The sequence below is a fragment of the Lampris incognitus genome, chromosome 10, assembly GCF_029633865.1.
Source record: "Lampris incognitus isolate fLamInc1 chromosome 10, fLamInc1.hap2, whole genome shotgun sequence".
Lineage (NCBI taxonomy): Eukaryota > Metazoa > Chordata > Actinopteri > Lampriformes > Lampridae > Lampris > Lampris incognitus.
The window spans coordinates 52123246-52136875 of NC_079220.1; the positions used below are offsets into that span (position 1 = coordinate 52123246).

The 13630-nt window shown below is 53.7% G+C and overlaps 1 protein-coding gene across 1 annotated transcript in view; it reads right to left on the reverse strand.

Annotated features, from left to right (window-relative positions):
• Positions 1 to 1092: 1092 nt before the first annotated feature.
• The window catches only part of glis2b (GLIS family zinc finger 2b), a 29787-nt gene continuing 17249 nt past the window's right edge, over positions 1093 to 13630 (reverse strand). Inside the window, exons 2-7 of the mRNA XM_056288308.1 lie at positions 6942 to 7143; positions 6572 to 6702; positions 3109 to 3288; positions 2627 to 2760; positions 2408 to 2526; positions 1093 to 1885 (exon numbers count right to left, since the gene is read on the reverse strand). Coding sequence (XP_056144283.1) covers positions 1143 to 1885; positions 2408 to 2526; positions 2627 to 2760; positions 3109 to 3288; positions 6572 to 6702; positions 6942 to 7119 — 1485 coding nt within the window. The 5' untranslated portion in view covers positions 7120 to 7143 and the 3' untranslated portion in view covers positions 1093 to 1142. The remainder of the gene's footprint in view (positions 1886 to 2407; positions 2527 to 2626; positions 2761 to 3108; positions 3289 to 6571; positions 6703 to 6941; positions 7144 to 13630) is intronic.

A 13630-nucleotide genomic window follows, 5' to 3' on the forward strand; every position in this document is an offset into this window, starting at 1 on the left:
CATTACCACAGTGGCCCTTTTCATACACAAACTGGCTGTGCTGATTCAATTACGGGACGAGAGTTGGGGACAATCCAGGAGAAAAACAAGACTGTTTTCGTGACACGTTGGGGGGGGGGGGTGTAGTGGCGCATGTTATACCAGAAGGGGGTGCCAGACACACCTGGTGCCGCCGATTAAAAGAGACGCGAAGAAGAACTGATTGGGGCCGGGTGATGTAACACCGTTTGTCTGTTGGCGCCTTGTCGAGCCTGTGTGTAGTTCGCGGGTCGGGCTTTTTGCTTCATCACCCTCCCCGAAAGAAACGGGGACAGATTGTCAAAAAAAAAAAAAGGTGCCCTCCAAGGTCATGGCAGACCGGAGGAGCCGTGAGGTTAGCAGCAGTTGTGAGGTTTCAATACTATATAGCCAGTTTAACCTGTTAAGTGCTGTGTTATACTGAGCCGTCTCTTGAGTAAGTAGGTTTTGCTCGTCCCCGTCCCCCCCCCCCCGGACAAGCCACGCCGCGACCAGCGGCCCGGCGAGCTTGTCTGCGTCCATCGCGGCGGTCCGAGGGGAACCGGCTTTACGGAGAACCTACCGAGGGCGTGCCGTTGGCCCGGCCGCGAGTGCGTCGTTCGGTGGCGTGGCGTATATCTCGCTCGCCGCAAGGCCGCGGGCACGCCGTCGACCGGCGGTCATATAAATACTCATCTCAGCCAACCGGGCACTTTAGCTTTAAGTACACCGAGCAGTAAGACTGTCGCGTCCGTGGACCCTGTCCACAGAGCCTGCGAGACGGAATGACGTACAGATACAATAACGAGGAAGAAAACACACACAAAAAAAAACCGCTGAAGAGGACGAGGCCTCATGTCCTGCTTGACCAAAAAAAAGAGGTTATGTTGTGCGCGTGTGGTGTGAGGTGTCCGGTAATCTACTGCGGGATTTGATTGTACAAGCCAAGCACACACACACACACACACACACACACACACCTTTGACCCCCCCCCACACACACCCCCATGTTGGTGGTCATCCTCCCACCCGTGCCCCCTGAGCTCCTCTGGAATGTGGGTGTGCATATGCGATACATGTGCGTGCACGTTTGTCTGTATGTGTGTGTCTGTGTGTGTGTGTGTGTGTGCACATGTGTGTGTGTGTCAGTTGACCACAGCTGGTTTAAGCACCACGGTGCCTGGGGGGATGACCACCCAAGACAGGGGGTCATGAGACCCTGTGGAGAGGTTCAGCACTCCCCCAGCTACCTCATCCTCCCCCTCCTCACCCTGGCCCCTCCCCTTGGACTGCCGGCCCTGGACCCTGCGTTCGGAGGCGGCCCCCAGCACTGGTACCATAGGGAGGCCGATGGCCGAGGAGGGGAAGGCCGGGGAGAGCAGGGAGGACTTGGCCAAGCCCAGCGCCGAGCCGTTGAAGGAAATGATTGGGGTTCCTCCCAGGCCGGCTGGAGGCGAGCTGGGGCAGCCCAGCGTGCTGAGGTCCAGGGGCCGAGGACTGAGGGGGGACAGCGGCACAGAGCCCCCCAGGCCCTGCAGAGCGTGGCCCCCCAGTAGGGCAGCCGCCGCGCTGGGGATGATGATATGCGCTCCGCTCACGTAGGACAGCTCCGTCTCCTTCACGCCTCGGCCGGCTATCCCCACCGCCTGACCCCCCTTCAGCAGGGACCCCACCCCGCTGGCCGAGCCCTGCTCCTGCGCCACAAAGTGGCCGTGGGCCTTGATGTGCTTGCGGAGGGAGCTGGGGTCTGTGTAGCGCTTCAGGCAGCCCACCATCTTGCAGTAGTAGGGCTTGTCGACGTAGTGCGTGCGCGTGTGTTTGAAGCGGTCGCTGGAGTTGGAGTAGCGCTTGTTGCAGCCCTCGTAGGGGCAGATGTAGGGCTTCTCGCCTGTGGGGGAGGAGAGGCGATTCAGTGTCAGCGGCAGTATAGCATTCAAAAAAGCCAGAGAGCGACACCGCTACCGGTGCAAAACCCTCGCGTCTCCAGTCGAGCCAGCTCGAGCTCTGTTTCAGACTCGAGGCGACCTACTGCTGAAGCTGCTGGTATCGACCGTTTCGGGGGGGGCATCTCTTGTAGTGTTTTTGTATATTTCTCTTCCTTTAAGTAGCTCTGCTATGCTTACATCAGAGGTACCGGTCTCGTAAAAAAAAATGAATCACGTCTGGCGACAAGTGGCTGAAGTGGCTGTTTCGGAGCACGCCTTTATTGTGGCGCTCATTAAGAAAATAAAAGCGATTTAACGCTTTTGCATCGACACATTTTGGGGAGAATAGAAATGACTGCATGTACCCGAGTTGTTTCTGGCATATATATTCAGGACTGAATGACTCATATATATATATATATATATATATATATATATATATATATATATCTACATAATTTACTGAATGCATGCCCAGCACTGACCTGTGTGCGAGCGGTTGTGTATCTTGAGGTTCTCCAGCCGCGAGAAGCTCTTGTTGCAGGTGGGGCAGCGGTGGGGCTTCTCGTTGGTGTGAGTGCGGATGTGGATGAGCATCTTGTACCTGCAACGGCACACACAATTCAGTCGATTATCGCTCCCCCCCCCTCCCCCCCTTCACCAACACAGCTCCCGCACCCTCGAACCTCGCCGACGGCCCTCACCTGGCGTTGAAACCCCTGCCTTTGCGTGCACAGCCCTCCCAGTGACAGCAGTACCCGCAGTCCTTTTCCGGCTTGACGTGGAAGTCGTTGACGTGATCCACCAGGTCTTGCAGGGAGTCGAAGAGCAGGTGACACTGGAGGAGAGAGAGACGGTTATTCCCCTTAAGGCTATTACGCCGAGTACGCCATTGATTATGAATGAGTCTCCGTTTTATTTTGACGCCTCGGCGTGACCAGCGTGAGCAAACGAGACCATCGATGGGCTGATTACAATGGTTCCAACTACTTGGGCCCCGGGTCGCTCTCGACCTTCTCAAAGCAAATGCACAAGCGACCGCAGGGTGAACGTAGAACGTGGCAAAAATAAAGCCGCTGATCTGCAAAATAACAACTGCCTTCGTCCGCAGCATTGCATGGAGCCAACAAACCCCCCCCCCCCTCCCCCCACCACGCCAAACTCCTCATAGCCGCACGAGCCTCACCTTCTTCCAACGGCAGGCCAGCTGTTCATCCGCCGAGAGGTCGGGAGAAGCCCGCTTGTCATTGGTCTGGCCAATGAACATGGAGGACGGCAGGTGAAGTCCCGCCCCGGCCCCAATTGGCACGAAGAACTGAAAGGCCTGCGATGAGGCTCCGCCCTCCACGTAACGGACGTGAGAATCCTGAGGAGGGGAGAGAAAAAAAAACGAGGGGGTTATCTGACCGGGTTTGCGTGCACGGCGAGATCGGGTCGGACCCTGTAGTCGGCTGGTTAGCGTAGTCGCCCGTGGCGTGGGAGATCCGGGTTTCGCGTCCCGGCCGTGGCGGTTCCCGGGCTGCCCCCTGGAATTCGCTACGCTATTTATGACGCGTGTCGGTCGCATCGTTTCCTTCGTGACGTTCATTGCTCTGCCCTAGAAGCACACTAGCGTCCTCCGGTGGGCAGTAATAGTCTAAACTTGATTTTTGATTATTGCCGACGCGTCTGGGTACGGACGCCATTACAGACGCGCCATGACTGCCACCGACGCTTTGCAGTATTTACAGGCGTTGGACAGCGGCCATTTTAAACTGTTTAGAAATAGTATTATAGTTGTTAAAATGTTCATTTTGGTGTCAGTTAGTTTCATAACAGACATACTAACACACCCGTCCATCCATCCGTTATCTGAACCGCTTATCCTGCTCTCAGGGCCGCGGGGGTGCTGGAGCCTATCCCGGCAGCCATTGGGCGGCAGGCGGGGAGACACCCTGGACAGGCCGCCAGGCCATCACACACACACACACATTCATACCTGGGGACAATTTAGTACGGCCAAGTCACCTGACCTACATGTCTTTGGACTGTGGGAAGAAACCGGAGCCCCCGGAGGAAACCCACGCAGACACGGGGAGAACATGCAAACTCCACACGGAGGACGACCCACCGAGGTTGGACTACCCCGGGGCTCGAACCCAGGACCTCCTTGCTGTGAGGCGACCGTGCTAACCACTGCGCCACCCTTGACAGAATACAGAGTTTAAAAACCAGCGGCCATTTTGACCGCCCATGGTCGTTTTAGGTCGTCCTAGTGTTAAAACACACACGGAGGGAGTGTGACTTTATTCTCTGCACAGGACGCCGTTGCTCCACTATCTCTTTACATAGCAAATAGCTGTTGGCTGCTACATCGGTGCTCTAAATCTCACATGGCGCCTTTAAGTGGCCGTGGAGCTTCGTCCTTTTCTGCAGAAATTCCCCGCTCTGTTTCTAGTCCATTCTACCCGCCGTGCCCTATAAAACCAGCCCACATCCCTAAGCCCAGCTTCAGGGCTGTAGACTCGCTGAGCCTCAACTGGAGCTCACGGAGCTAAAGCCCTGGCTCACACACGCTCATCCAGAGACTCGCACACACTCATCCAGAGACACGCACACGCTCATCCAGAGACACACACACGGCAAATGTGCCAAACAGCAGCAAGCAGCAGATTAGTGTTAACCAGAGACGGCAAAAGGACAGAGCCCCAGTGAGTCAGGGACAAACACACACACTGATTTAAATGTGTGTTTGTGTGCGTGTGTGTGTGTGTATGTGATAAAGAAAAAAAGACAGGAAAGGGTGCATCTGCATCACAATCATGTGGGGTCCAGCTATGCCAGAAATGTGTATGTGACAAATCTCATAAAATGAGACCAATTCTCTGCACTCGGCTCGTCCTCTGGATATATCTCTGTCTATCTATGGCTTCCTTTGTAAGACGCCACAGGAGAGAGTGTGTGTCTGCACCAGAATGTGTCTGTGCGTGTGTGTAGGCATGTATGATCCTTTTTGTTTGACTGTACACATTTCTGTCCTGGGAGCGTATATATACATGTGTATTTGTGTGTGTTTATGTGTTCGTATGTTCCCATGTGTGGAGAGATGGACGAAAGGAGATTTTGTGTGTGTGTGTGTGTGTGTGTGTGTGTGTGTGTGTCCTTTTTGTGTCCATTGGTGGGTGAGGTGGTGATGCTGGGGGGGGTGGGGGTGGGGGTGGAGGAGGGTGAATGACCCGAGCCAGTGCAGGTCAATTCAATTGGGAGGGAATTGAATTAGACGGCGTGAGGTCTGCGTGGCCGTACCTTGTCGTAAATCCGATTATATACGTACACACATACACACACACACAGACACACACACACACACACACACGTCATGCCAGCGAGGCCACCGAGTGCAAGTTGTACAGAGAGAGGCACTTGTTGGAGACACAAGAGGTGTTTGATAAGAACCACCGCCCCCACCAACCACCACTCAACCCACACCCGTCCATCCCCTAGACCCCCCCCCACCCCCACCCCTTGCATAGCGTGATTCCCTCATGGAGAGTGTGACACTCCAGCCCCCAGTGTTCCCATTGTGCTGACCCTATACCAGGCTGAGTCACTCTGGGCTGTGGGGAGGAGGCCGGGCATGGGTTCGCACTAAGAGACACTGTTTGCTCCGTGACTGACGTGACCGTGGGGCAGGAGAATGCCCGCACCAGTGAGAGAGGGGAAAGAGGGGGAGAGAGGAAAGGGGGGAGGAGAGGAGAGAGGAGTGGGAGAAAATGTGGTCGAGGAAAGGTAGGGTCCAACACCTGTGTGTGTGTGTTGTACATTATGTGCATGTGGAACGGCGGAGGACCCTATTGGTTGGGTGAAGGGCCCTTGGCAGTGGCTCCTACCTCTAGCTCTCGGAAATCTAGTGGACTGCCGGCTCAGTCGAGGCTTATTTTAATTGATCAGTATCGGCTCCGTTCAGCCCAATCAAACTCCGGTCCTTTGTTTCCTTTAACCCACTGCACCCAGTCTACACCACCCGTCCTATAGGTGATGTGAACGGAGACCACGACTCGCAGCAGCTCGATGCGGCTAAAACACCTGCAGTGTGCTAATAGTGGAAATTGCAAAATGAGAGCAGCCCAGCGGCCACTTCTGATCTCACCAGTGTCCTCGTCCCCCCCCCCCCCCCAAGTGCCGACAGAGCTGCGTTCAACACCACCGATGTGTTTGTAGTTCACTCATTTTATTCATTTAAAATAAACGAACAGCGTTTAAGGAAGCTGTGACGCAGACTAGTTTGTTATTTTCTTCATTTGTCAGGCTCATCTTACCTACATCGGCTCGGACTGGGATCGGAGGCGGGAAAAAAAAATTAATTGGGGACAACGCTACTATTTTGGCCGGTACTTAATTACATTAACCTTTTTTTTGCCAGGCCTAAAAACTCCACTCTAAACTCCGGGGTCGGGGAAAGACTGGCTCAGGTCAAATCCCCGGCGCAGCCACTACCCCCGCCCCCTCTGTGAGTCCCCGAGGCAGATATTTAACTCCTCACTGCTCCTCTTTCTGGCTGACCTGGCAGCCGTCCCATGGGACAAAAAGAAGAAGGGGGGGAAAAAAATGAGCCCTCGGCAGACGTATAGAGTATCGCATCGCTAAGAAGAGCTGCTCAAAACACTCACCCCTGAGGGGACGTGGTTGCCGTTGGTCATCTCCGGGGAGCTGGGGGTGTGGCGAGAGGAGGGGGACATACTCAGGTCCACCGCTGGGGGGGTGGGCGTCTCTGTCCGATCCTGGGGGACCACCTGTACACCTGCGATAACACACACACACACACCTGTGACCTTTACGCCCAGTGATCCGATAAGACAACAATAGGGGAGTGGCACTGTGCACGGGTTAATATAATGACGTGGTTCGGTGTACAAGTACAATAGGGTCCATGTACAACGAGCTGATGTTGACACCACATCTGTATCTCTCTCTCTCTCACATGCACACCATCACCTGCAGATGTGTGTGTGTGTGTGTGTGTGTGTGTGTCATTTCTACCTGTGCGTGGAGAGGTTGGCGAGGCGGGCTCTATGACGGCGGTGCCGTCATCCGCCATGCGGAGCTGGCGGACCCGCTTGGCGTGCAGCGGGGAGTGGTGCGGCGAGCGCGGCCCTCTGTCTCGCCCGACGACCCGCCGAGGGAGCTTCAGGTCCAGTGGCTCATCTAGGGACAGCATGGCCGCAGCCCACCGGCCTCTCACCTGTGCACACAACCGAATCACAAGAGGCGGCGGGGTTAGTCGGGCGCTCCGCCGGCCGGAGGAAAACGAGACGTCTCGGGTTTCCGCGACGACCGCACGTACGACGAATCGGGTATGTTCTAATGCGCAGCGGTGAAACGGGCTCTCTGAGGTCGTTTCCTGCAGTCGCACACCTGCAGCGTTTCCCACACCAGCGTCCGAGTCCGTACCTCGCCAGGACGTTCCACTACGCAAAAACGCACAACTTTCTTCAACCTGCTCTTGAACAATGCGAGACGGGCGCCGGACCATAAACTGGAAAACTGAGCGAGCCGAAGAAAAACAAACACACACATAAGTGCTTGTACACACACACACACACGCGGATCCGAGAGACCTCCCTCCTCTTCGCCCCATCCTGACCTTTGCTCACACGCTCTTCACGAGGAATGCCTACAATCCAATCCAGATGGTCACCCAGACCAGAGACCCCACCACCCCCACCGCCACCTCATCCCCCGGTCCCCCCGACCCCTCCCGTGGGCAGCCACCGGCCCCCGGCATCCCAACCCCTGACCCCACACCTCCGCAACACACGCACACAAAATCCGCACCTTCAGACCCCCTGGACCCTACAGCACCACTGACAGTCTACCCCCCCTCCCCCTAGGCCCATTCAGCCCAGCTGCACCTCCTCTGCCCCCCCCCACCTCCCCCTTCACACACTGACCCCTGGACCCAGCCCCGGGGCAGTGGACAGGACACGCCGTCCAGCCGTGGAAAAAAAAAAAAAACAGCGACTATCAACTTGAGCCCCAATTCAGGTCTTCCAAAGTCAGCAGTCTTCCCATTCAGACGGACCAACGCCTAAGTCCCGCCATGAGCCAAACAGCCCGGCAGCCCAGCGCCTCCGCTAACTCCTCCGCCCAAAGGGGCAGATGCATCACCTAAAACCCTTACGCCATGAAAATCCTATTGTTGTCCTCCACTATCCTGCATAAGTAATTAGAATAGCGACGTCACAACAAGCCGGAGGTGCGCTGGGTTCTGCACACGGCCATAAGGGAATAGTAGGTATATATATATATATATATATATATATATTCAGTCCTAATTACCATAAGCTATGTTTTTTTTTTTTTTTTATTCATGCAAATCCATAAGTGGACTACCCTGTGTGTCCTCCTCCAAGCATGCCAGCGTTCACCGCTTCATATACTGTGGTGGCACGGGTGGCGCTGGTGCAGTACTGCTGATTTATAGCCAAGCTCCCTGCTCCGAACGACCTGACGGTTTCACTGCCCTCTCGTACCGGGTTCACTGCAGTGGACACACACACACACACACACACACACACACACGCACACGGCGCTTCAAAGTGTCTCCCCTTGACGCATGATAATTGCAGAATGCCCTATATATTTCGCCACAAAGCTCTAGTTCACGTAGAGTTGCTCGCAGTGTGCATGTATTTAGACACTGTACAAGTACACATATCCACACAGTCTCTCACACACACACACACACACACACACACACATGCACGCATGCGCGCACACACGCACACACACACATACAAGCAATTAATCTAACTCTAATTTCCACAAATTCTTCCTCTTTCCCTCCCCTTGCTTCCTAAAACCCTCTCCAAAACACACACACACACAACACACACAACACACACAACACACAGAAGCCACAGTGGTAGTGAATGGTGGTCTTTGAGAGAGACTGGCCAGGGGCCACATGAGTAGCAGTTGTGTCTGGGAGGCACGGAGGACAGAGGTCATTAAGTTCCCTGACCGACCGAGGGATGGGCACCAACACACACACACACACACACACACACACACACACACACACACACACACACACACACACACACACACACACACACACACACACACACACACACAACGCCAACAAGGGAGGGGACAAGCTCGATAAGCCATAGATGGATGCACACAAAAAAAGATGGGAGCGGACACTTCGGTAGGGGAGAACGCACAAGGGCACACGGGCACAGATGCATGTGGAACTAACCTTCACCACTTCTATCTGATTATCCACTCAGGCCGACGAGCACATGACCCCCACGATGGGCAGCGCCGAATGACTTAATGCTGCCATTCCAGAGATGCCACACCCTAATGCACCCAGAGCAGGGTAGGCCTTGGCAGGACGGTCTCCGATATAGTTATATAGATATAATATCGGTCGCTTTCTGGTAATGACCCGAATGCCGCCTCCCGCGCCTCAAGTCCCTGAATCCAGAAGCCCAGAGGCTGGATCAGCCGGGTGTCTCCATCGCTGTCTGGCGGCCCGGCTATCTAACACCTTGCATGCACACATGCAGCCTTCTGCAAACTACGCGGCGAACGCGGCAAAACGACACCCGCTGCAAGCGACGGGGGGGAAAAAATGGCAGATGTCCGGCAAACGCGTCAGATATCCACTCCCTCACTGTTTGAATTTGGTTGTCTCGCTACCCCGCCTCCTCCCCCCCCCCCGTCTATTTTGATCTGATTCTGTTATTCACGTCACCGAAAGACAGAGGCCGGCATTCAGGTAGGAACTGCGTGTTGCACCTTCAACAACAACGTGACCCTTTTGATTCTCGTGGGTAAATACTGCTCGGCTCGTTTCCTGGAGGTGGGGTTTTTTTTTTTCTCTTTCTTTTTAAGTCCCTAATTCATTTGAAAGGTGTAGATTCCCGGCCCCTCGAGTTGAAGACACGTCATCTCTAACCACCGGTTCACCCTTGCCACCCTGCAACGGCTCCTTTTACGGCCGCTGAAGTGGAAGTAAACGCAGAGCCGGGTTTATTAAGAGGTTTACTTGCTGTTAGGCTTCTCTGGTCCTCGCCCAAACATATGAGGTGGCTTTTGAGATCCACCCCCTTTACTGCAGCCCTAAACTTACCCTCTACGGGTCCCGTCTGGTGTTGACCGACTATGTATTGCCCTTGGTACTGCCATCTCCTACAGGAGGGCCCCAACGAAATCCTCGTTGCCTTCGTTTAAGGTCTATCTCTGTTCATCTATCTGTGTACATATATATATATATGTGCCCCAGTCCAGGGCCGGATCTAGGCGTAGCCAAACTAGGCAGCTGCCTAGGGTCTAATTGCCACAGGGGGGCCCAGACAGACGGATAAAAACATCGACTTTTGGTCTAAATTAGAAATACTTAACATAAAATGTTCTAAATTACAAATAGATAATAATAAACAAAAACATATACCTAACTAATTAACCATAATAACCGCGTGGCAGTTAAAAGTAATATTGTTTGTTTGCAGAGTATCAGAATGTGCTCGTTTGGGGGTGAGGGGGGGAAGGGGGGCCCGAGAAAAATGCTCTGCCCAGTGTAATCTATCCGTTTAATCCGGCCCTGCCCCAGTCTCAGCGTTTGCCGATTTCTTGGCCTGTGATTGCTGGTCAGAGACTCTGCAACGTTCTTTGCTGCGGCGGTGAACAGTTTGACGCATAGCTATTAGTCCATTTCTAGTGGCCGTATCACAGGTCAAGCACGCAGTAGTACGGGAAGATAATGGGCTGGCGAGAAGACAGTTTCGCACACGGGGAGTCGGTTATGTGGGCAAACAATCCCGTTAGCTGTGAAAATAAGCATAATGGGATCTGTCGCAGAGGGTATGACTCTTACTTGTCAGAGTTAAGCTGAGGTTAATACGCTGCGCTCCATCTCTCGCTGGCCTTTTCGGTTCGGCTAAGTGCGCATGTCCATATGGCGCGCGCGGTGGCGAGAGAGGGAGAGGTTTTGTTTCCATGACAACTTATCACCACGCCGTTGTATGATGGACTAGCATCGCCCCTTTGGTTTTTATTATATATTTGTTAATCTTGCCTATGTGTTTGTTTTACACTGTTTTTCAGTACGGGCACCAACCGGAGGACGCTTGCCCTCGTACTTTGTGTGAGGTGAATCACTACGTCACCCTCAAAGTAAACCTCTCGGCTTTACAAGAGGTCACCGTGAGCCTCTATCTGAAATGGCCATGTTATTGAGTGAAATATTCACTTTATTGTTGGTGTTGCACGTTGTCACCGCTCAGACGGGGGCGCACAACACGATGAATACCATCGCCTCCGTTTTCTTGGTTGCCGGGGTGACGAGTCCCTCCCCATCTAATATCTGATCGGTTGCCTGAAAAGGAGCGACGGCTGACGACACCAGCGCCTTTCTGACAGGTCGAGGCTGGATCCAACGGGGCGTAGGCACGGAAGTAGCCGTGATTGGCGGTTGCGTCGGCCAATAGACGGCGCGGAACCTCGAAGCGCACGGAAACATTTAGCTAGCTAGCTTACAGCTGACCTTAACACTGCCGGGTCGTACTGTAACGATGGCTAACGTTAACGCTTGCTAACAATGGAAACTCGGAAAGAGTTTAAACCCCAACCGACAACCAATCACGTCTACATCCGTGCCTACACCCCGTTGGATCTAGCATCAACCTTTCTGAAAAGTTCAGAGATTTTCCAAGTAGCGTTTCTCTAAGCGGCCTGCATTCGCGCTCTTCTCATTGGGAACAATGGGGGAAAAGATGGCGGCGCCCAGAAGAAGGAAAAAAAGCTCTATATGGACACAAGCCCTAAAGCAGCCTCAATTCATCTGTCATCCTCTTTAAACTGGTAAACCCCTTACTTCCTGAAGCACAGACCAGGAATCAGCTTAACCTTTCCTCAAATCCACTGGAGGGGCGAACAAGCAAACTGGCCTTTGATCAGCTACATAATCCATCCTATAAAGCCTCATGAGACAAACCGCTGGGTGGAACTTTTGAATCTACGGCCATTTGGTGCCTCCAAACGGAGCTACATGCCCAGACCTCTCCCAGTGGCTACATGCCATACTACTGAGTCTGCACTATGGGCAGGGAGCCATTGTGGGGGTCTCTACTCACAAAAGGCCTTCTCTGACTCGCTAAAGCGGCTGGTCCACGTGCAGACCATTACTGTACCTCCACAATGGCCAATATAGCTCATCTCCTCCAATTTGTTAAACAGGCCTCCTTTAGCAGCCCTCCATCATTCTGCTGGACCACAGCCGGCCTCGCGAGAGCGTTTTCCAACACCAATAAGAGGAGAATTGTTGGGGCAGTTCAGCCCATGTTTAGATTTTAGGAGAGACGAAATGGGACGGAAGAATCTGGGGTTTTTTTTTCTTCTTCATAATTTTCCTGAAACAAGTACGTAATCATATCTTTAAATAAGGCAGATCACTGCGCTGGTGAATTTGAAGGAAGTGGGATCACCACACTCCAACGGCAGAATTTCACTTTAAAGAGCGATACTAAACTAAATATGGACATTTTATGTGCACGTAGAAACATGATTTTAAGAGAACATGCACACGTATATGCTGAAATAAAACCTCGACCAGAACTCGCCGAGTCACATTAAACTCTGGAATTCCCGGGTCGGTCACCCGAACTTCTGGTCCAACATCTCAGCGGGTCGTAAAATAGCCACAGCGCCTACATTTCAATACAGGAAGTCCACACGGCTCTAGCCTGCTCCCTGTGGAGTACCAGGAGAGCGGCTTGTGAATCGGACCCGCTGAAGGTGAATCACGCTCCAGTGGTGGATTTACCTCACGCTACCCCTATGGGCCGGGGCTTGGGAGTAGGGGGCCGGCTGGGAAGTGACTCACAGCCTGTGGACATCGGATCTGAGCTAGAGCTTTCCAACCACTGTCGTCACTCAGAGGGGCTTGTGTTTAAAGTCGGAGAGATTGATAAAGCGAGAGAGGGAAGGGAAAAAAAGGAGCGAGAGAGAGAGAGAGAGCATAAGATAATGTACATGCCCAAACATGCTTGTGTGTGTGAGGGAGGGAGAGAGAGAGAGAGGGAGAGAGGGAGATTGCATGCGTGTACACAGAGCACAGTGGTGGGTGGCTGTGAAGTCTGGGGAAGGGTGTTTAACTGGCCCCCCCATGTAGACTTCCTCGCTCGGCCGTGGGGGTCGACAACTTCTTTGAAAGGCGGCATTGTCCCCTCTCTGGATGCCTGGATGCATGCCTCTCACTCTGCCCTCCCTCCCTCCCTCTTTGCCTCCCCCGCAGAGTAAACACAGTCTGCAGCAGATGGATGAGCGAGAGAGAGGGAGAGAGGAGGGACGGATGCGCTAAGGGGCCACAGTGAGGGTTTTGGGGGGGGGGGGTTGAAAGGAAGAGGAAGAGGAGGAAGAAGACCGCTGAAAGAGATGTTTGTATGTGTCCTTTTTAACCCCCCCCCCCACACACACACCTCTGCATAGCCTTTACTCATCTGAACCCTTATATATATGGCCCCCACCCCCCACCCCCCCACCCCACCCATTCCATTAGAGAGCTTCAGAGTCGCCCGCTCCTCTTTGATGGGGTGCGGGTGAGGCTTCGGGGTGAATGTGGATGGGGTATCAATCACAGAGGGTGGGTGGGCGGGTGGCCAGTAAAGGGGCTCGGGTCAGAGGGAGGCAAGGTGTTTCAACACCTCTGTGCTTCGAGG